Genomic DNA, 24,339 nt, shown 5'->3' on the forward strand with positions numbered 1-24,339 from the left:
GCCTGACAAGGATTGAGTCTCTTGGCGTCTTGTAGATACTGCAGGTTCTTATGGTCAGTGAGGACAGTGAAGGGGTGATGTGCCCCATTCCAGCCAATGCCTCCATTCCTCCAGGGCTAACTTGATCGCAAAGAATTCCTTATTGCCAGTTTAGTAGTTTTTCTCCACCTGTCTGAGTTTGTGAGCAAAAAAGTCACATGGATGGAGTTTAGCTGGAGTTCCCTGCTGCTGCAAAATCACTGCTCATACTCCCGTAGTTGAAGTATCTACCTCCACCACGAAAGGCTTGTTAGGGTCTGGGTGGATGAGGAGTGGTGCAGTAAGTGAAAGCTTTCAGTGCCTCAAAGGCCTCCGTGGTAGCTCCTGACCAGGAGAGTTTTGGGTTTGTCTCTCAGAAAATTGGTGAGTGGACTGGTAATAAAATTGTAGTGGTAAATTAATTTTAAATTAAAAGTTTGTGAAACCCAGGAGACGTTGAAGTTCTTTGATTGTGGTTGGGACAGGCCAGATTGATGGCATTGACCTTCCCCTCATCCATCTGGATACCAGCATCACTGATGACATAACCAAGGAACTGCAGCTCAGGATTGATGGAATGAGCATTTTTTTTTATTTTTTTTGCTTTGAAGAACAGATGAAATTCTCTAAGGCGTTTCATGACCTCCACAACGTGTATGTGTAACTCTGCAATGTAGATGAGGATGAACAAGTGGAGATGCTAGATCACCTCATGCATAAAGTCCTGGAATAAGGAGGGGGCATTTACCAGTTCATACAGCATGACAAGATACTCGTAGTGTCCAGTAGGGGTCACGAATGCGGTCTTCCATTCATTCCCCTTATTTATCCAAATGACGTTGTTTGCACTGCGGAGGTCTAACTTGGTGAAGGCGGTGGCTCCGCAGAGATTTTGCAAGGCCGTTAGGACAAGTGGAAGTGGGTAGCAGAACTTGACAGTACTCTTGTTTAGTTTCAGGTAATCAATGCAAGGCCTCAAACAACTGTCCTTCTTGGCAACAAAAAGAAGCTGGAAGCAGCAGGGGACGTGGAAGGACAGATGTAGCCTTGACGCAACACTTCCTCAATGTACTCCTCCATGGCATTCTGTTCAGAGAGTGACAAGAGGTAAATCATTCCATGGGGCACTGGCTCACCCAGAATCAGATCTATGGCACAGTCCCATGGCCCATTTATAGACCTCATCAGTTTTCCAGGAGATGGTAGGATCATGTTGCACCAACCAAGAATGCCCTAGGATCACATCGGTGGTGGAATCCTCCAGAACCAGGAGATGGATTGTTTCCTCATGCAATTGTCCCACTTGCAAGTGAAGAGGACCCACACTGTCTCACATATGTCTCCTGCTGAGTGGTTTTCCAGTCAACTACTGGAGACTTCTGGAGATGAAGTTCCTGGCTGACCCAGAGTTGAGGAGGGCATGTACTGGAAGGGAGATACCGGCGGCACTAAGTTTCACAACAGAGGTGAGGGGCTGCATATTAACCATTGATGGCTTAATGACACTCGCCATAGGTCGCGGCGGATAAATTGGGCATGCCGCAATTACATGCCCTCCAACTCCACAGTACAAACGTAAGCTCTGCCGCTCCCAAGGGGAGAGTCGAGTGTAGGAATCATCATAGGTTGCAAGCTGGAATTGCACTCTTGGCTCCTTGCCGGTAGGTGGTCAGAAGTGCCTGCTCATTCCATCCACTGGCTGTAGTGAGAGTTCTAAATTTGAGGGCATAATCATTTATGGACAGGGACCCTTGACGAAGATGACATAATTGATCACAGACAGAGGTATCACCCACAGGTTTACCAGAGACTTATCGGAAATGTGCCCATTGAAGCGCTCGCCCCATCAGCAGCGATATGATGAATGCTATTTTAGTGCTTTCTGTTGCATAAAGATGTGGCTGCATCTCCAGTGCAAGTGAACTCAGAAATCTGTTGCACACCTCCGCCAAGCCAAAGAAAGGTGCTAGTTTGGCCATGGGAGTGGTAAGTATTGTACTGGTACTGGCAGGTGAGTATTAAAGTCAATATCTCAGTCTTTAGGGAAGATGAGGAGAGTAATACTGTAACTTGGGTTCACAGGAGATCATGGAAGGGAGACAGAGGACTGCACACACCTCAGATGTGGGGAGGAAACACAGGAGGTAGGTATAGCAGTAAGGTAAGTCTTTCACTTAATCTCACGGATATCAGAGAGAGTCCACTTCATATGAATGAGATCGGACACTGGAGTTATATTAGGTGTGTGCTTATGAATGGGAGCTGAGGGTGATTGCTGATCCATGACAGATGCTTGTGATCAGAACTCAGGTGATGGTGTTCACTGTGATTGTGAAGTGGCTGAGCCTTGCCAGTCTGTGACAGAGCTCATATTAAGAAATGTTTCTTGAGCATTAAATCAGCTTATTAGAATGATTTCTAAAGGATCATGTGACACTGAAGACTGGAGTAATGATACTGAAATGCACTCAAATAGAAAACTGTTATTTGACATTAATATTATTTTACAATTTTGCTATATATTTGATCAAATAAATGCAGCAATAGTGAGCATAAGAGACTTGTTTCAAAAACAATAAAAGATATTACTGACCCCAAACTTTAAAAAAACAACAACAAAAAAAAACAATCAAAAAACAAAAGTTATGTGCAATGATTATTTTGTCTTGTTTTGTTTTTTCAGTGGAATAAATTTTTCTCACTGGCTTGAGGCTCTATCTGATTGTGTGTGTGTGTGTGTGTGTGTGTGTGTGTTATGTTTCAGCTCAGTGGCTGAGCAGCTGAAGCGAGGTGAGATGGTGCAGGCAGAAGCCTTTGACTCAGTCACCATCTACTTCAGTGACATTGTGGGCTTCACTGCATTATCAGCTGAAAGCACACCCATGCAGGTCAGAAACCCTCTGTAAAGTGGTTAATTCAGAAAACGCTCCTCAAACAGATGTACAGAAATAATTATAGCCTATTTTTTTTACTGTGACAATCGTGAGTGCAAGATTGAATTCTAGCAGATCTATTTGTCTATTTGCACCTGCCACAGGTGGTGACGCTGCTGAATGATCTCTACACTTGCTTTGATGCAATCATCGACAATTTTGACGTGTACAAGGTAATTCCAGATAGTCGTTACGTTAACTTCTTGTTCATGCTCGATTAGCTCAAAGGGATAGTTCATCCAAAATGAAAATTAGTCATCATTTGCTCACCCTCATGTTTTTTTTTTCCTAACTTGAATGAATTTCCCTCTTCTGGTGAACACGAAAGAAGATATTCTGAAGAAAAAAAACAGGTTCCGGCAGCCATCGACTTCCATTGTATTCTTTTCTGTACTATGGAAGTCAATGGCTACCGTCAACTGTTCAGTTACACATATTCTTCAAAATATCTTCTTTTGTGTTCAACAGAAGAAAAAAACTAAAATCTGTCCTTTTAAGATGTTTCTCACAGTCTCTGCCCACCACTGAGCTGAACGATGTGTTTTTGTGTGCTGCCCCCAGGTGGAGACCATCGGTGATGCCTACATGGTGGTGTCAGGCCTTCCTGTGAGGAATGGGAAACTCCATGCACGCGAGATTGCCCGCATGTCTCTGGCTCTGCTGGAGGCTGTTCACTCCTTTCAAATCCGCCACCGACCCGACCAGCAGCTCCGGCTACGCATCGGCATCCACAGCGGTGAGGATCAGGGGTCATGAAGTGTTTAATAGAATACAAGTACAGCACACAGCGGTCTGGCCTCTCTGAGGACATCTCTGTGTGTTGATGGCTGTCTAATGAGAAGATTTGACTGATGGTTATGTGTGTGTTCATGTGTCCAGGCCCCGTGTGTGCAGGGGTGGTTGGTTTGAAAATGCCTCGGTATTGTTTGTTTGGCGATACCGTCAACACAGCTTCACGCATGGAATCCAATGGAGAAGGTGAGGCGCCTCCAGACTTTTGAAATGATTGTGTTCCACACTTCTGTGGCATCTATTTTTCCCTGAAGTCCATTTATAATGTATTTGTATAATGTCAAGGTTTCTTGCACTACAACAGTTGTACAGAGAAAAGAGTGTGCGTGTGTGTGTGTGTGTGTGATTATTTCATAATCTTCTATTCACTGATTTCTCCCCCATCAGCCCTGAAGATCCATGTTTCAGAGGCCACACGGGCCGTCCTGCAGGAATTCAACTGCTTCCAGCTGGAGCTCAGGGGAGATGTGGAGATGAAGGGGAAGGGACGGATGAGGACGTACTGGCTGCTAGGAGAGATCAGCTCCAATAATGCCTAAAAACTGACAGACAGAGAGAAAGAGCAATGCACCAGAGAGGAGAGAACAAAACAAACGCATCTATAACAAGCACCGGGATGAAAGACGGTTTCCTCAGAAAAAGACTTAGAAAGTAATGTTTCAAAACTGGGTCTTGTTTATCTTTCATTTCCCAAACGCTTCATGTTATTGCTTCATGGGAACCTAGCTGTGACTTTTTTCGCCAAGTAAACTCATGAAAGATGACAACACACAATCAGATCGGTGTGAACGGATCGAGTGTTTACGGGTCTCGTAGGAGTTTTGAATTTTGTTTTGTCGTGATAGGTCTTCGTCCAGATCCTCATGTTCATGTTATTGGTCACACAGAGACACAGTGCTGTAGTCACTCTAGATTTTTAACCATCCGAAATGTTCTCGATTCCTCCTCTGGGATGCAGGTCAGTTCAGATCTCTTCTATCTGCCAAAACTGATCCAGTCAGCAGAGAAAAGTTATGCACAGAAGATAAATAATAATAAATGTCTAGTTTGGTTAAGAAAGCAAAGAAATGTGCAATGATGGATTTGGTTCTCAGATCTCAAGAGCATTTCCCTACATATGTTGCAATAGTGTTTCAGAGAAACCAGTACAGGGTTGTTCTTGTCTTCATTTGATAGCAGGATTTACTTTCCCCTTAATGTCATCAAGAAACACCAACACTTTCAACTTCCAGAATGTGAGATATTTCCAAATGGAACTTAATTTAATATCTGGATTTTGAGATTCCAGTCGGATCCATTCATGTGCTTGGATTAAAAAAAAAAAATTGGGGTCTTTTTATTTTTATTTTTCCAAGAAATGAATACTGTTATTCGGCAAGGATGCATTCAATTGATCAAAAGTGACAGTAAAAACATTTTTTAATGTTACAGAATATTTATATTTCAAATAAATGCTGTTCTTTTTAATTTTCTTTTCAACAACGAACCTTGTGTCACAGTTTCCGTCAAAATATTTAGCAGCATGATGGTTTTCAACATTGATATTAATAAGAAATGTTTCTTGAAATCAGTAAATCTGACACTGAAGACTGGAGTAATGTTGCTGAAAATTCAGCTTTGATCACAAGAATAAATTCCATTTTAAAACATATTCAAATAGAAAAGAGTTATTTTTAATTGTAATAATATTTTACAATATTACAGTATACTGTATTTTGATCAAACAAATGCAGCCATGCTGCGCACAAGACTTGAAAACATCTTATCAACCCCAAACCTTTGACCAGTACTAGACTGTTTTAAAAAAATCCCTCTATATCATCATTTCTATACTCTTTTGCAAAAAAATCGAAGAACAAAATAAGTATGTGACACACAGCTTTAATAAAATCAAACTAGTAGTGATGCAAAAAGCGAAATGTGTATGTTTTCTCGATGTTTTGTTCTTCGAATCTTCATTCATGTTTGCTCAGCGTTTTCTGATTACATGAAACTTTCCAACCAACAGCTTCCTGTTACCCACGACAAAATCCCAGCTATGCCCAATTCCATCCAGCATGAAGTTTAAGATGAAGTGAAGTCACATATTCCTCCCCCATTCTGAAACCTTTCACAGATCCTGGGGTTTTGTAAGGTGTCAGTTCACCTCCCTGTGTCTAAGCGGAGATAATGAGGATGTGGACAGAAACTTTCCCTTCTGCGATGACACCCACTGAGCCATCGAATTTCACTGGCTCAGAGTCCTCTGGGATGGCTTTTACATTTCAGCACAATCCGTAATCTTTGCTCCACTTGCTGTGCTGAAGACAGCATACAGTACATCCTGAGAGGAAACAGGCCAACATTAAAAGCCTTGTTGATCACGCTGCTCTGTTTTTGAAATAAATATGAATATCTTGCCCAGATGTAATTAATGCTGTGTTTTCCACATCCCTTATCTTTTGCTGTCAACAGTAGCAATGCAGGAGGTGGACGTGACAGCAGACGTCTTGTGTCATGAGAGCCTGATTGATAATGTCAGATGTACATTCTTTAAGCAGCAGCTCTGTTGGGAGGGCATGAATAATGATTGTATTGATGAATCTGTCCTCTATGTGTGGTTTGAATAGCTGGGTCTGTGGGGGATAGCGACATACATTACGACAAAGTCTTTAAGTGAAGTTTAAATTGATTCTTGTGTTTTTTATGTTTGAGGGGAGGGGGATTATGTAAAATAAACATTAAAAACACTGAGCCATCTTCACTCATTTGTGTGCTGGTGTACACTGTGGTATTTGTCTCACAAGGCTTTTAAAGGGGTCATCGGATGCCCATTTTCCACAAGTTGATATGATTCTTTAGGGTCTTGAAGGAGTCATAGTATGCTTTTTCTCTTTTTCAACTTATAGAAAGGGGTAAAGATTTCACTAGATTAAAAAAAAATACTGGGTGGATCTTTATCATTATAGGGTGGTTGTGTACACACATTTCCAACATCCGTTGACCCCTTTAAAGAATAATTCATTTAAGAGGTTAGCACTGCTATATTAGCACTTTTCAATTATATTTTGGCAGGTAGAGAGCATTTATATTGGAATAAATTGCCATGTGTAATTTCTGTTAACCATTGTGTTTTCCATTTTTGCAGTTTCATAAATATATATTAATTGTTTTACTGTTTAAATATAACACTGTTAGAATATATTTACTTATTAATAAACAACAAATATGTTTACTGTATACTGAAAATATGCAGAATAATATATTGTGTTAATATATTACTCTATATTAAATTAGGAATTTCTGCTTTTCATAAATTGAAAAATATGTGACGATATATTTACTTGTATATACTTGAATGTAATTTTATATTGAATACATATTCTACTACATACACATCAGATATTATGGTATGTATATATTAACACTGAAAATAAGTAAACTGAGAATATGCTTTATACGCTTTAAACATGCTTCCTGTATATCAAATAATATCTAATACCTACTAATAAAGTAATCTTCCACAACATATCTGTAATTTAAATTGTATAATGGCTTTCAGCAATATTTAATTAAATATACAAAATCGTTTTGAAACAGAAATAACAGCATATAATAAATATTTATAAAAAATATAAATTGCTCTTTTAGTACGCAGTGATACATGGAATTGATTGCATTTTAATATAATCATAATTTTCGATTACAATTTTATAATTGTAAAACAAAACCTAATTACAATTAATATAGGCCATTATTAATTATAATTAATTATAAAATAAAGATTATTGTTGTTTATTTTGTTATTGGGTTAGTTATAATAGTATAAATAAATATATATATAAAATAATATTAAATATAATATATTAAAATATTCGAATAATATTGTTAAGAGGAGAGCCCCAATAAGACACAATGTCTATTGTTTCCATATTTAAAAGTCAGCACGCATTTATATAGGTTTCTGTTTGTCTTCTTTTTACCCACATGTTTACACAGAAGCAGCGTTCTTATCAAGTTGCACAAGCTTCTTTTTGTCGAACGGGTCTCGCTGACAGTGCCTTCACCGTGATTGGTCAACTGCCACGTCAATCAAAATACCCAGCACGCGATTGGTATAAATTAGTCGCTCCGCTCCGCCTTCACTCCGCGTTCGGAACACTTCCGCTGAGCCTCCATGCCCTGCGGAAGTTGAATTGTTACAGTCGGACACTGTGGAAACACTGGTGCGGTCGCGCGAAGGTGGCGATTTAAGAGTCGTAAACACACTGTAGGCGCCTAGGACAGGGCGGAGAGAGGGTTAACTAGTTCACAATCACAACTGACACACGGAAACAGTGAGGGAAGGGTTTCAAACAGCGCCCCAAACCCCCGTCAGGTCCCGTGTGTGTGGGCGCAGCGAGGCGGGAGGAGATGGAGACCTCGTCGGCTAAGGGTAAAGCGCAGGGTCGCCTTCTGGTGTCCACCAGCCTGGACGCCAAAGATGAGCTGGAGGAGGTAGGGATCGACTCATTACCCTCGGTCGTCAGCATACGAGCCAGTGCGTCCTTCACAGCACACGTCTGCGGAGAAAAACATGGGGATAACTAAGTACAATAACAAAAGGACGAGCAGAATGGAGAAGTTGACACTATCAGACTAGTAGCACAGGGCTGATCGTTGCAGGGATGACTTGTGTAGCCTTTTATTATCTTATCTGTTCATTAAGATATAAAGGAGGGAGTTGAGGCAGTGGTGTAAACATGATGTGTGTTGAACATTCAATGATGTTATCATGTCATACATGTACTGATGACAGCTGATGGTGTCAGTGACTCTCTGATGGGGAAGGGGTTACAAATTAATGCAGGAATGCCTTTAATTGAGATTAGACCTTTATGCATGAACTATTAGTAGGATCTGCAGAATTATTTTGTTGTTTGCTGTTTTTGTCATGGCATGTATCAATCCATATTGCTCTTTACTCACAAGTTTGTGTGTGTGTGTGTGTGTTTCAGCGCCTGGAGAGGTGTGTGAGCATCACAACATCTATAACCAATGGACTGTCGGAGCGAGAAGCCAATGATGCTCTCACTGCTCATGTGAGTGTTTATCAGTTACACCCACTTATGATAACACATCAGAATTCCCAAATCCTGATTTTTTTTTTATTTATTCTTTTATTTTTTTATTTATTATTTTGCAGGCCTGGAAAAGTAATGTAAATTTTTAAAATTATAAAAAGACTTTTTAATGTAGAATTGAATTTTTCTCAGTTCTTTAGATATTGTTCTTTTTGAGTGTTTGCATAGACAAAACCATGCCCACATAACTTGAAGATATGTTTACTCTTATTGTTGAAGTTTGTATGCTAAATATGATCATTTAAATCTATTGCTTGACAAAGACATTGCCGTGATTTTTACATTTATTTTAAAATCTGATTTTTTTTCTGCCAGTTATCAATCAGCTTTTAAATGAATAAAAATTCACTGGTCAAGAAATGCAGGAACCCTGTTATCCTACACATGTAATTCATGTGAAACAGAAATTGAGCTCCTCTTTGCTGTTCATAGTGTGGAGGTCCATCCTTTTATACTTTAAGAAATGCTAATTTAAGCAATAAATATTCAGAAAAGCTGAATTTTCAGCATCACTACTGTAGTCTTCTGTGTCACATGATCCTTCAGAAGTCATTTAAATATGCAAATTTTGTTTTTTTTTATCAGACAGAAGAACAGCATGACATTTAGCCAATGCCTTCGGGTTAACGGTTAATGCATGTTGAGCTGTGGTGCTCACGTGAGGTACATGGGATCGAATCTGACTTGTAATATCCCGATCCAACTCCCCTATCTCGTCTTTAACATTTCATTCATGACTGGCTTGCAGTTTGAGATCGATAAAAGTGGCTAGAAGGTCTAAAATAAAATTCAAAAACAATTTGAGAAACACTTAAAGAAATCGGCTTTATTTCGAGCCGTTGATGGTTAATGAGAATGTGTGTGTTCAGGTGTGTAAGGGTCCACAGCAGCATGAGGAGGTGTGTCTGGGTCTCTTCATGCTTCTGCTCACAGAGCCCCCACAAGCACAGAGGGTACGTTAATGCTTCATACACAAGATCGGATTCACATACATACATGCATACCACAGAAAGCTCTTGTACTTGCACTGTTCTCCCAGAATCCCACCATTAATATTGTTGTTGTGTCCTGCAGTGCTACAGAGACCTGACGTTGGTGAATCGAGACGGTATGAATGTGCTGCTCATCAAAATCAACCAGATCCTCATGGAGAAGTTCCTCAAGCTTCAGGAAGTGTGCCGTACACAGGTGGGCTCCAGTCTGATGTCATGTGGCAACACTGAATTTAAGAGTAACACAGTGCTGACGTCTGGTCCCGTGTGTGTGTGTGTGTGTGTGTGTGTGTGTGTGGGCAGCTGGTGTGGTTGATCCGAGAGCTGGTGAAGAGCGGAGTCATTGGAGCAGATGGGGTTCTCATGACGCTCATGAAGCAGATCGCTGGTGCGTTCACACACGGCTGCAAATCATGCTATATTTACAGTGTATCCCTACATCGTGTGTCTAACTTGCGTCAATCTGCAGGGGGAGACATCTCCAACAAGAACATGTGGTTGGCAGAGAATGTGTTGGACATCTTAGTGGAGCAGAGGTGAGGCCGCATGCTGTGTGACTAGTGCACTGTGGGCGATAACGACGTCCATGCATATAGACCAGCGTGAGTTTATTGGCAGCTTCGTGAATGTGTTTGTGTGATGGACAGAGAGTGGGTGCTGAAAAGCGGGATGTTGGTGGCCATGTCTGTGTACACGTACCTGAGGCTCATAGTGGACCATGGGACGCCAAACCTGCTGCCCCTCAGACAGAGAGAGGTGGACTTCTGCATCGGTCTGCTCAGAGAGAGGGTGAGTTCTGCACACAGTGCCGCTTTTTTGTGTGCATGTTTTAATTACATGGAGTGCAAGGCTAAAGTATTTTTGGGGAATTTTTGCTTTGTCTGTGTTAATCATTTAACCCTATAAAGTCTACTGTATCATATTTGAAATGCAAATTGCTAGGGTAAATTATTACCATGATCAAAACTTATGAAAAACCTGTTGTACACAATCTACTGCATGTCTTCTGTCGTCTGAATTATCGTTGATGTTTCACTTCTTCTAGCTGTGAAATCTTTAGTTATTTTTATGAAGTAAATTTCAATAGTCTATTTGAAGATGAACATTTACTCGACTGAAGTAACTTAAATTTACTTTTTAATTTTTCATCTCTCAATCATCATATTGCATTGCGGTGATATGTTTTGACCCCCACAATGAAAACTACAGATCTAAAACATATTATTGGGGGATATGACAACTGATATGATTTTATGTCTGTCTATTATAATGTTATTAAGATCTCACTGATTTACATTAAAAGCTATATTATATTAAAAGCATTAAAAATCTTTCTTTTGGCCATATCAACTGTGCCAAATTGCACATTTTTTCTGCCATGTCACTATGTCATACTGTATTAACCATAAAAGTCTAACCTACAGTTTTCTACAATTAATAAATTAAGCTTTTCAGGCTTAAAATGGTGTAGATACACACATGATGCAAATCTGGATCACAACTTTCATTAATAATATTATCTTTATAAAAAGCAAAAAAAAAAAAAAAAGGCCAGGAATGAAAAGAAAGATAAATAGGTTTTATTCAGAGCAAGCCACCATAGACTCATTTCAGGGGCGCTCCCCCTGGAGCCTGCAGAGGTGAAGTGTCTCGCTCAAGGGCACTAAAGCAGGATTGGGATGTCTGTATCTGGGTCAGCAGTTCCCAGGACAGCACTTGGGATTTAACTTGTGACTTGGGCTTGAACCAGCTGTGATTAAATTAGGCTGCCGGCAATTATTCAACAGATTCACAGACAGCGTGAAATCGAAATTGACTGTACGTACCTTATGTAAATATTCCTGGTCTTTGAGTGCACTGGAGCTTTAACTAACAGTGATATTGATAATTAAATAATGGTCAAATGACATGTAGGGAAACAAATTCAATATTTATATCTATAATATACACTGATGTTCAAACGTTTAGGGTCAGTAAGATTTTTTTTTTAATGCTAAATGAGGGTGTATTTATTTTTTCAAAAATATATTAACAGCAATTTTGTGAAATATTATTACCTTTTTAAATAACTGCTATCTGTTTGATTAGATTTTAAAATGTCATGTATTCCTGTGATCAGTGCTGAATTTTCAGCATCATTTCACATCAGTTTAAAAGAAAAACAGTTGCAGCTGCTTAGTATTTTTGTGGAAATCTTTTTAACAAAATTCTTTGACAAAAAGAAAGTTCAAAAGTACTGAATTTATTTTCCATCCACTCAAATTCTAATGCATAAAACTGTATTTTTTTTCTGTAACATTACAGATGTTCTTGCTGTTGTCATTTTTTGTTTCCTTTCAATGTTTTTAAGTTGCTATGTGTCTGTGTTTTAACAGTTCATGGAGTGTTTTATCATCGGGAGGGATCTGGTCCGACTCTTGCAGATTGTGGCTCGTATTCCTGAGATGGAGTTGCTGTGGAGAGACCTGCTACACAATCCTCAGACCCTTAGCCCACAGTTCACAGGTGTGTGTGAGCGGGAATTTACACCGTAATGCATGTTAATAGAATGCACAGTAAAATCTGTGTTTGTAACTAAATAGTTCTGTCGTGTCCCGTCCTGCTGCAGGTATATTGCAGCTCCTCACCGCTAGAACCTCACGCAAGTTTCTGGCCTGTCGACTCACCCCTGACATGGAGACCAAGCTGCTGTTCATGACCTCACGGGTAAGTACACACAAACACTTGACACTGAAACCACAATACGTTTATGACTTGTAACAGTCAAACACTCTTGCTCTTCCTGGCTGCAGGTTCGGTTCGGCCAGCAGAAGCGCTATCAGGACTGGTTTCAGCGGCAGTATCTGTCCACAGCTGAAAGCCAGTCGCTGCGCTGTGACCTCATTCGTTACATATGCGGCGTGGTGCATCCATCCAATGAAGTGCTGAGTTCTGACATTCTGCCGCGCTGGGCGATCATTGGATGGCTCCTGACTACCTGCACTGTAAGTAAATACTAAAAACCTTCCATTTGTAATATTTTTCTAGATGTCATTTTGGATTCCATATCAATCTGTCTCTCTCTGCAGTCTAATGTTGCTGCATCTAATGCCAAACTGGCCTTGTTCTACGACTGGCTGTTCTTCAACCCAGAGAAAGACAGCATCATGAACATCGGTAAGAGAGGCAGGAAGCCATTATTGTGCCATTTAAATTGGACTCTGCAAATAGACCTGTACAAACCACATGCTTTGCCTTCACTCAGTCTCTGGTGCTCTGCTTTTATTTTCCTCTGATATCTCTCTGTCTCTCTACGGACTCTTATTTTTTCAGAGCCAGCCATTTTGGTGATGCATCACTCCATGAAACCACATCCTGCTATAACAGCCACACTACTGGACTTCATGTGTCGGGTGAGAAACTCTCTCTCTCAGTTCTTACTGTGTCTAAGAGCTTGTTAATGTCATACACAGTAGTGTGAGCACTGGCCACAAAATAGGATTTACACTATTTTAAACATCAAATAGTTATGGTGTTAAATTCATTTTTCTAAATATTTTTTTCCTCAAAGTATCATGACTTTCAGTGTAATAACAGTAATGCTTTACAATAAGATCTTATTTAGTTAAGTTTAGTTACTGCATTATCTAACATTAATGAACATTACATTAGTTGCAGTATTCTCTTAATCTTTATTTACATTAATAAAAATACAGCTTACAGTTGTTAGTTCATAACATTATAATTACCAAAGATTGATACATGCGTTTTATAAAATCTTATCAACAAAGACATAAAAAGATGTATATTCATATATAGATGTAAATTCATATAGCTTAATGTGAAGTGTAACTGATTTTTTTTTTTTTGTCACACTTTAAATTCAAATTCTTTCCATTAACAAACCATTAACTATGACTTTTGTCTCATTGAACTACTAATTTGCTGCTTATTAATAGTAAGGTAGATGTTAAGTGTAGGATTAGGGATGTAGAATGTGGTCATGCAGAATATTTATGCTTACTCATGCTTTATAAGTACTAATAAACAGCCAATATGTTAATAATAGGCATGCTAATAAGCAACTAGTTAAAAGTGAGAATTGGTTCCTATACCAAAGAGTTACCTTTTTTGCCAATGCAGCCAAAACCATGTGTGTGGGGGGAAATTCTGAGAGGAATTTACAGAGGAAGTTCTGTGTGTTGTGAATTCCAGTCTTTCAAATCTTGGGTTAACCTGCTATTTTATTCCACTTCAGATCATCCCAAACTTTTTCCCTCCTCTTGAGGGTCAGGTGCGGCAGGGCGTCTTCAACTCTCTAAACTTCATCATGGAGAAGAGAGTTCTGGCGTGAGTTTATCACACACACACACACACACACACACACATTAGCATGTGCTCATACAGATACTTCATCGAGAATGACCCCTGCTATCACTCTCGCTCTCTCAGTCACTTAGCACCTCTGTTTGACAACCCTAAACTGGACCGTGAGCTGCGCTCTATGCTGCGAGAACGCTTCCCAGAGTTCTGCAATTCCCCCTCGCCGCCCACTGAAGGTCAGAGCTCCACAACATGTGTTCATTCTCAGTCATGTCGAAAACAACAGCTCCGTAACCATTTAGTCCACCAGAAATATTATACAAACAACATGTATAATTTGGGATGCCCTAAACTGGCATATTAATCTTGATAGACCTCTTTTGCTAGGAAAAGGGATTTCTGAATGTTTTTTCTGTAGTTCAGAATAAATGAAGTGCTAATTTAAGTCTTGCTAAGGCTTGCGTTATCTACTTTCCCATCTCATCAGTGAATGCTTTAGCAGAAATATGAAGTTTGTGTAGTGGTCCTCAACGTTTCTGACTATTTGTCAAGGACTATATTTAAAGGCCCTCAGAGATATTTCTGGTACTTCACGGTTATAACAAAGCTGCTCCATTTCCAACTGGTTTAGTTACAGAAAATAATATAGAAAATATTATTTGGTATGTGTATCTATTAATATTTAATTGAAACAATGAATAAAATAATTAATAATCTCTAGTTCCAGAAATTGGACTTTTGGAGTTTACACTTTCATATTACCACTGATTTTACAACTTATCTCTTCATCTGCGATTTTAGAGACATTTTTTAAATACTTTAACAGCAATGTTTAGGTAATGAAATATTTTAGAGCTTGAAATTACTAGTAATATTCATATTCATTATAAAAAAATCTCATTGACATTCATATTTTATTACTTTCTGTAACTTTTCCAGGTTGAAAAATCTTACTTTGAAAATTCCATATACTGTTTTGTTTTTTTGTTTTTTTTTTTCTAAAAGAAATTCTGGTTCTTAATCAGTGTAGTTTGAAATAGAAATATTAAAGTTAAAATCTCAAACGTTATGGCATGTTTTATTGTTGACATTTTTTGTTCCTGTACTCTTTGTAGTAAAAATGGAGGAATCTGTTCCCTTGGAGATGGACAATCATGTGCTTGATAAGGAGGATGGCTGCTATGACCACACGGATGCTACCTTCAGTGATGATGAGGAAGAGTTGAACAACAAAAGTAAGATGCTTGCCGTAATGGCATATAACACTTTAGATCTGAAGCTCAGATCAACCGATTACGGCTCGGCTTCTCAGCGTTGGAGTGGAGCGCATGTTCTCTGCTTTAGTATTCAATCATGACCGAGTCTAGATCAGTGGCTCTGGCTCAGAATGATGCCCATGACCCACTTCTGTATTTTCAGTTCACATCAGTGCAGCATGATATGATCCCTTGTTTATCCCAAGGTAAAAAACGAGAGTTCAGGTTCCATCAGCTGAAGGAAACCTACATCGACGAGCCTCCTGACATCACACCGTTTGTGGACCAGTTGGACGAGGCACTTAAAGAGAGGGTTCTGCAGCTGCAGAAAGGAAGGTGAGACACGTGATTAATAACATGTATTACAGTTAGAATAAGATCTCAATTGCATGAGTCTCCATTTATACGGTTCTTTCTCTCTCAGTGACACAGAAACGCATTGTGAGGTCATGCAGGAAACTGTGGATCTTATTTTAGAGGTGAGCCTTGTTCAGAGTGAAAATTTTATTCAGAGCTTTAAATACGGTTAATGATACACACTTTTTTTTTTTTTTTTTTTGTCCTATTTCAGGAGGATTTTGATTCTGAGCAGATGTCCACTCTAGCTTCCTGTCTGGCTGAACTGTTTAAGAGTCACTTCAGAGGAGATGTGTTGCCTGAGGAGATCACAGAAGAGTAGGTTTCCATCTCTTTCTCGACGTCCTGTCGGGTCGGTTTGCACATTATGTGGTGGTTAGTGTTAGATATGTGTCTTGGGTTCCAGCCTGCATTGTGTCCTGATTGCCCTCCGTATATTCCTGTCACTATTGTTCGTTTTTCTTAATGAAGAGGCTAATGGGATGCTGTGTGTGTGCAGGTCACTGGAGGAGTCTGTGTGTAAGCCGGTGTGTCTGATCTTCAGGAACCTGTGTCAGATGCAGGAGGACAACAGCGGCTTCTCTGTCCTGCTGGACCTGCTCGCCGAGCTCTACCAGAAACAGCCCAAAATCGGTTATCATCTGCTCTACTACCTCAAAGCTAGGTAGGGTCCAACAGTCCAAATTATATCATCCAAGTGATGAGCAACAAGATATATCGCCATGACACACCAAGTCTGCCAGTGTCGGGCCATAGTTGAGCACTAGACTGATCCCACCGATGGCTTTTTGGCCAATTGAGCATGTTGAACTGGCAGCAAAGCATGTCATTGAGGGAGCTCACAATGACTGGCTGTTCATCTTAGCAAAGCAGTACATGAGAAGAAAAGCATTGTGACGAAAAACAAGTAAACAACACACCCTAGAGGGCAAACATAGAAGGCTCTGGTCATTGTTTATCAGCAGTCTTAGCCATTCTGGTTCCCCTTTTTGAATGACAAATACTGGAGAGTTAATTGACCCATCGCAAGGAGTTTGATTGACAGGTGATCTGACCAATCATGATGCAGAATCTACCTTTTTTTTTTTTTTTTTTTGGCTAACAAACCTAACAGGAGAGTGAACTTGAACTTGAAAGTGGTGTGTATTGACATCTTTCCATGGGTGAAACAAAACACAGAACCCTCTGATGTTCACTTATGTTTATTTCATGCTATAACTAGTAAAGAGGAAGAGATGATTGCTTCACGTGCCGCTTGAACTGAGGTGCTGCACAACACATTAAACAGCCACAAAACGGTATTTATTGCTTGAATTAAAAAATAAAAATAAAAAAAACCCTGACACATTTTTTAAGCTGAGTCTTTTTGTTTCATAGTAGAAGTAACCTGCTCTGTCTTGTCTGTCGGCGAGTTGTCCGTTTCCTCTTTGCTTCATAACTTGATGTGTGTAGCAAGAGCGGTATGACCTGCAGGCACAGAGTAGAGGTCTTCTCCGGTCCTAAAATCTGTACCCGACCCAAATCATCCCAACCTGATGTGCATAAGTGTTTTTTATCCTGATGTCCTGCTGACTGATTTGGTCATTATTTACATGTTTATTATTACTTTATATTATTGCCTGCCTGATGGATAAGTTATTTGTGAGTTTGTCTTTCAGTTGTGACCAGTGGACTGGAAACATAAATGTGATACCTTGATAAAAATGACGTTAATAGCCCAATAAATCATTGAATTCGCATCGCTATCCACCTCATCTCAAGCAAAGATCTTCTGCACATAAAAAATAAAAGTCCTGCATCAACACACAGTGTAATGAAGCGAGTAGCTTTTCCCGATGGATCTCATATCTATAAGATGGATTTCTGTGTTCGAGGTTATTGGGTCCATTTGGAAAAAACACAATTATTTTAAATTACCTGAGGCCACTAATACTGAACCCAACCCGTGTCCTAAAACCTTTTGGGACCCACCTCAGGTTTTCGCATCCAAGTAGACCCATGAAAACCTTAAATACAGAGCATATATTTAAAGAAATCCCCCCCCCCCCCGTGCAATTTGTTAAGCACATCCAACCCTACTCTGAGCTGTTTTTGTGTGTCTTTGCAGCAAAGCGGCGGCGGGGAAGATGAGCCTGTACGAGTCCTTTGCTCAGGCCACGGCTCTGGGCGACCTGCACACCTGCTTGATGATGGACATGAAGGCCTGTCAGGAGGATGATGTGAGGCTCCTGTGTTACCTAACCCCCTCCATCTATTCAGAGGTAACCCCTCATACTCCAACAACATGTGCCTGCAGCAGAGGTTTCCCAGCCGTGCTTGACTTTCTGTGTCTGCTGTACAGTTCCCAGATGAGACCCTGCGCAGTGGAGAGCTCCTCAACATGATCGTGGCTGTCATTGATTCGGCACAGGTTTGAAATATGCACATTTAAATGGAAAGTTGACCCAAACATTTACTCACCTTCGTGTCATTCCAAACCGATAAGACTTAAAGGTGCTGTAGGGAACTTTTGTAAAAAAAATATTTTTTACATATTTGTTAAACCTGTCATTATGTCCTGACAGTAGAATATGAGACAGATAATCTGTGAAAAAAATCAAGCTCCTCTGGCTCCTCCCAGTGCTCCTATTGCCATTTACAGAAAGTCATCCACTCCCGGTAAAAAACAACCAATCAGAGCTGCGGTCCGTAACTGTGTTTGTGTTCAAAATGTAGAAAAATGTATATAATAAGCGAGTACACCATGAATCAATTTTCAAAACCGTGTTTTTGGCTTGTCCTGAATCACTAGGGTGCACCTATAATAAGTGTTTATATCCGGACTATTTTAGATTGCTTCAGGGATACCGCGGCGGAGTAACCCAGTACCTTTGTGATTCTTCATAAACATAAACAGAGAGAAGTAGTTCTGGCTACGATGTTCTTCCGCAAGACGCAAGCAGTTCTGTTTATTAACCGCTAGAGCGTCAAAAGTTCCCTACTGCAGCTTTAAATTCGCTTTTGAAAGACAAATGAAGATGTTTTTAATTAAACCGTTGAAAGATTGTTGTCCTTTCATACAAAATATATTATACCAAAAATCTTCAGATGCTTCAGAAAGTTCATAAAGACAAATAATTTAGTTTGTAAAGATGATCAGATTTAATTTAGACTAGCAAGAAGTGATGTGACATGAGGGTGAGTGATGAAAAGAAATCCTACTTTTGTCCGTACTTCCCTTTAACACTGATCACAGTTGTTTTTCTTCAAATCTCTTGTAACCTCTTACTCTTGTTGTAACCTCACAGCTTCAGGAGCTGATGTGTCACGTGATGACGGGTAATCTGGTGATGTTCCGTAAAGACTCGGTCCTCAACATCCTCAGTAAGTTTACAGCAGTTTTCAAGCTCTTATGGTTCACCATCTGACCCCACAAGTCTCTGTTCAAATTGCAGTTACACCTTACAAACCAAATGGCAAGTTACTTTTCTCTAAGACATTAAAGAATCATATCAACTTGTGGAAAATGGGCATCCGATGACCCCTTTAATGGAACCGTTAGTTTTTCACTCTGACAAATGTGAGCGTCAAACAGACGCCTGTGCTGAAAAAGCTATAGAGTAAAATCTAGTTGTTTATCTGTGTGAATGTGGCAGACATTTATCCATTGCTTGGTCAAGCTCATTTTGTTTCTGTGCATCTGTGTGTTTTAGTTCAGTCTCTGGACTGGGAGACGTTTGAGCAGTACAGCACATGGCAGCTTTTCCTGGCACACAGTATCCCTCTGGAGACCATCATCCCCATTTTACAGCACCTCAAATACAAGGGTAAGTGTCTTTCTCCATAGACACACTTTGAATCTACACATGCTTGGTCCAGCTGTAATCATCTTCGCTCTCTACTCACAGAACATCCAGAAGCTCTGTCCTGCCTGCTGCTGCAGTTACGAAGAGAAAAGTAAGTGTTTTCACACAAATGGTTATTAATCTTGTCTGCTGTGGGACACAGTCCTGATTTATTTATTTATTTTGTGCTGAAGGCCGAGTGAGGAGATGGTGAAGATGGTGCTGAGCCGACCTTACCACCAAGAGGATCAGTTCACCACCAGCATCCTGCGGCACTGGGCGGCGAAACATGACGACCTGCTGGGAGAACACATCAAAGCCCTGCTCATCAAGAACAACAGCATGCCCCGGAAACGACAGAGGTAATGACATATTCAGCCCTCCCAACTGACAGATGGATGTGGAGTGTTTAAGGCCCGGGCTGAGCACACAAAGGTTGAAATTCAAGCTCCAGTGGATTTAGCGCAGGGTCTGTAGCCCTGGAGAAACATAAAATACATCAAATATTTATACTGTAAAATTAACCAATATTATGAAGATCTTGCCAGTGGGCTAGTTGTCTGCCCACTCATTGTCATGACTAGCAAGTGTGACGGCCCCAAGATAAAATATTTAACAGTGTCTCTTATTTAAAGCTCAGTAGCAGATAGCCAATATTGCTTCGGTTTGATCTATTTCACAAATCTATTATTAAATGTCCTTCAAATAAATTATTAAACGCACAAGGAATGAAATTCAAGTCATACCCCATTATTTTGTTTATGCACTACCATTCTTAAGCTCAGCACTGTTCAGCAATTTATTTTTTCGAAAATAATTTAATTCAGCATATTTGAAATCATAGAAATAAAGTTTTAAACTGTGTTAAAATTAGAAAATGCCTATACAAAATCACTAATGTTTTATGATTTTACTGTGTTCCTGGTCAAATTAATGCAGCCTTTCAATAACATTTTAAAAAATCCTACCGACACATGATTTGAGTTGTGTGCTGTGTTTTTGTGAAGTTTGAGGAGCTCCAGCAGTAAACTGGCTCAGCTGACCCTAGAACAGATGCTGGAACATCTGGACAGTTTGAGACTCAATCTCAGCAACACCAAGAACAACTGTGAGTTCAACAGCAGACTCTGCCAGACCATAAAATACCACTAAGCACTGGTTCTCTGTTTTACTGTTTATATTGATTGAAATAATGTTCTTCTTGTTGCATCAGTCTTCTCCCAGACGCCCATACTACAAGCCCTGCAGCATGTTCAGGCCAGCTGCGATGAAGCCCACAAAATGAGGTGTGTCTTTTGCTTGTTAAAGCAAAATTATTATAATTTATTTGATCAGTCTTATCTTACTTCATAGTTACCGTTTTCTTTTCTTCTGCCAGGTTCAGTGATCTTTTCTCGTTAGCTGAGGACTATGAAGATTCCACCAAACAACACAAACCTCGACGCAAAGCCCCAGCATCCTCGCCTCGATCCCGCAAGGGTGCGGCTCCTCAACCCAGCAATGAAGAGGAGAGCGCGTCCACTAGCGCTTCGGTAAATCCACGCTCGCAACATGACATCACCACAAAAGCCATATTATTGTTAACAATGTACAATTCATTGTTTAAATGGCCTTTGTTTACTGCTCTCCAGGAGGAAGAGGATTCCAAACCCAAAGCTTCCAAGAGAAAACGGAAAGCGTCTGCAGTAGGATCTGACAGCGACTGAGAGGACAAACCCTCATCTATCTCCACGCCGACCACACCCAGCATAACCACGCCCCCTCTGTGATGTCACTGGATGCTATCTGCCAATCATCTGCTCCAGCAACTCAGGGGCAGCCTGCCCAAACACTCTCCTCCTGTAGGGGCACAACTCTTTCTCTAGACTCAAATGCAGTGGAGTCTGGGAGATGAGTCTCTGCCATCTCTAACCATTGGACTCCTCGGCTACTTCAAGCTGGAGAGTTTGGTTAAGTGTGAGGATGGGCGCCGTTGGGGCGGCTAAGCCTGGAGAACCTACATCCAGACTGGCATAGACTGACAGACGGCCTTAAAGAAGAGGGTTACTTAATGTTCCCCAATGGCCCTCCCATAAAAATACATGGTAATGTACTTCAAAGAGCAATGTACCACTGAAGGTAGTGAACCCAGACTGTAACATGAAGTACAGGGATCTTAAACTGATCGAAGATTTTACCGGTTCATTTTGGAGTAGTGGAAAGCAGATGGGGTGTTCAGATTCAAGCCTTTTATCTTTTCATGTTGAACAGACCTTTCCCCTGTGCCCATCATAAATAAAGATTGACTCTCTCTGTGCTGTTTGGACGCCGTGGCTCTTCAGAGTGGAGCTGAGACTTTACAGAAGGTCTGAGAGTTTTTATCTCATGTTTGAAATGAAAGCAGGACCTACAAATGGAGGACTCGACTTGATGGACTTTTTAAAGAATTCTTTCTACTGACTTATTTTCATAAAAACAGATTGTAACTATGTTAAAGGACTATGATATTAATAAAAAAAAGGGCGGGAAATGATTGGTTTTCTTACCAAAATGTCATGTTTGAAGTCTTGCATTCTTGTTGGGATGTAAACAAACCTATTGGCTGTCCTCAGTAACATACTCCCAACACTCAGTATTATTTAAAATGTCTTTAGTGCAATCCTGATGCTACCAAAAGGACGGGATTGATTTTAAAGTCACTGTTATGCATTACACACAATTTCAACTTTAAATTCGACATATACAGAAGATACACGATGTATTCTAAAGATAATTGTCAAATCCAAGAAAGCTTTACATATCTTTATTGGAAAGGGTTTAAACAACGTTTTTATGCTTGTGTTCAATAAACCATAATCAATTATTGCACATGCAGCTGTGGAACAGTCCTTTAGGGTTTTCCTGGTGGCAGGCAATAATAAAGGTCTCAGTTACAATAACTTATCACATTAAAGAGACCTTTCTAGTGATTCTGAATAACACTGGGTTCTTTGACATCCCAAAGTCCTGCTGCAGATCTGGCCAGAGCTGTAATCTTCAATGTAGTGTAAGAAAAGTGAAAGCTGGTCATCCTTGTAAAAACTGTGTTTCCCTCAAGACTTGTCCAAAAACTTGCAAGCCCCTTGGTGGAAGAGTGGCGTACCATCTTGGAGTCATTTTAGCTTTTATTTGTGTGCAAATACTACGTTAAGAAATTTGCTGGAATTTAAAAGAATTTGAAAGTTAGAGAATGTTCATTTTCTTGCGGAGTCGTATACTAATAATCACCTTAAGACTTATAGAACACAATTTAACTTTTGCACAAAACCAGTCCGGAAACATTTGCCTTTAATACTTGACTTGGTTGCCTGCCTGCAAGTGAACATTGTTTTAAATAATCTCTGATGAAACAAACTATTAAATAAAATAAAGTGTACACAGGCTGAAATTAAAATACTTTTATTTACCACTTAAAATTTGTTTTGACAGTACAAAGAGGCAGCAGGCTATACTAATCCAGATATTGGTTACAACTCAAGTTTTATGTTAGGTTTTCTTTCTTTTGGGGGGTAAGACTCCTCAAGGCATTCAGTGGTTTGTTCAGGAACAGCTTCAGACCTTCTCTTTTGGACTTCCGAGGGGAACAACAGTCTCTTAAGTTGTCTTGCAGCTTTTTAGCAGAGCCGTTTCTGTTGCTTGTGGAATTGGATGTTAAATTTGAAGAGGTTGGAGAAGCCAAGGAATCCACCGGCATGCTCTTTTCTTTACACCGTCCCCGCTTATGGAATAAGGACTCTCTCCGGTTAACGCTGGGGCTGGCAGCCAAGGTCTGGAAGCCATAAGGTGTGTTGACCTTTCCAACGTGTTCCAGAGACATGGCTGCACATGTCGAAGGGTCTGAGAGATCCTCTGTGGCAGATTTCCGCAGATGTTTCAGTTTCATCCTAGGGGTGAAATTAAATTTGGCAGAAATGCTTGGTGAGCCAGTGGGAGGCCGATGTCCAGGAGACGGTTCTTCTGGGCTTTCTGGGGATAACAGCTTATACGTGTCGTCATCTTTTCCTTTCAGACGACACAGCCGAGGAGACATGGATAAACTGGGAGGAATAGTAAATTTTGGGATTCTTCCGGGCGTTAGTGGTAGACTTTGCCTGGAGAACCCTTTGGGTGTCATGATGTTCTCTAAACCGGCTGCTCCACAAGCAAACATTTTTCTAACTTTACAAACAAACAACTGCAGCAAAAACCTCTGACTTCTCCAAATCTCTACAAGCTGCTGAGCATTTATTCACAAGAGGTCTTGTTAACTTGTTAATTGTTTCTCACGAGTAGCAGGTGAACAACGAGTAGCAGGTGAACATCATTAGAGTTTCACACCTGATTGACTGAAAGCGCAAATTCCACTCACATCGTCTTTTTTAGTGTTTAAATATTTTCTCATGTACTGTGTTTCTTCTATATCTGTTAATAAACAAATACAAGAAAAGATTTCTAGATTAAGCTAGAAATGTTTTTGAAAACAATAAGTTTGTAAACAAATATTATTATTTCGTTGAAACTAGTGGTGCAGAAATTATATATTTACCTGTAATTTTCTAAGTCAGGGGGTCCGGCAAACTTCATGTATATAAGAATACACTTCCTTTAAAATATATATATATATATATATATATATATATATATATATATATATATATATATATATATATATATATATATATATATATATGCTAAATAAAAACGCAGGTTTCGCTCGCGCATTAATGTCACTGCGCCAAATTATTTTCGGCTATTTCAAATACCCT

The 24,339-nt window shown here is 39.9% G+C and overlaps 2 protein-coding genes across 2 annotated transcripts in view; both read left to right on the plus strand.

Moving 5' to 3' along the window:
- The window catches only part of npr1a (natriuretic peptide receptor 1a), a 123,445-nt gene extending 116,460 nt beyond the window's left edge, over positions 1-6,985 (plus strand). Inside the window, exons 18-22 of the mRNA XM_052584333.1 lie at positions 2,783-2,906; positions 3,056-3,124; positions 3,513-3,687; positions 3,831-3,929; positions 4,131-6,985. Coding sequence (XP_052440293.1) covers positions 2,783-2,906; positions 3,056-3,124; positions 3,513-3,687; positions 3,831-3,929; positions 4,131-4,282 — 619 coding nt within the window. The 3' untranslated portion in view covers positions 4,283-6,985. The remainder of the gene's footprint in view (positions 1-2,782; positions 2,907-3,055; positions 3,125-3,512; positions 3,688-3,830; positions 3,930-4,130) is intronic.
- An 886-nt stretch (positions 6,986-7,871) lies between these two features.
- Positions 7,872-22,423, plus strand: ints3 (integrator complex subunit 3). Its single transcript, XM_052584334.1, has 29 exons — positions 7,872-8,219; positions 8,720-8,803; positions 9,715-9,798; positions 9,920-10,033; positions 10,141-10,225; positions 10,307-10,373; positions 10,485-10,626; positions 12,213-12,342; positions 12,446-12,543; positions 12,630-12,821; positions 12,906-12,993; positions 13,150-13,229; positions 14,075-14,166; positions 14,269-14,375; positions 15,255-15,374; positions 15,602-15,731; positions 15,820-15,874; positions 15,967-16,070; positions 16,252-16,416; positions 17,860-18,013; positions 18,094-18,162; positions 19,040-19,115; positions 19,445-19,558; positions 19,640-19,688; positions 19,771-19,938; positions 20,584-20,684; positions 20,790-20,862; positions 20,955-21,108; positions 21,208-22,423. The coding sequence occupies exons 1-29, from the start codon at positions 8,136-8,138 to the stop codon at positions 21,280-21,282; spliced, it is 3,054 nt and encodes a 1,017-aa protein (XP_052440294.1). The 5' UTR covers positions 7,872-8,135; the 3' UTR covers positions 21,283-22,423.
- The last annotated feature ends 1,916 nt before the right edge of the window (positions 22,424-24,339 follow it).

This window comes from Carassius gibelio, chromosome B19, assembly GCF_023724105.1.
Source record: "Carassius gibelio isolate Cgi1373 ecotype wild population from Czech Republic chromosome B19, carGib1.2-hapl.c, whole genome shotgun sequence".
NCBI classification, from domain to species: Eukaryota; Metazoa; Chordata; class Actinopteri; order Cypriniformes; family Cyprinidae; genus Carassius; species Carassius gibelio.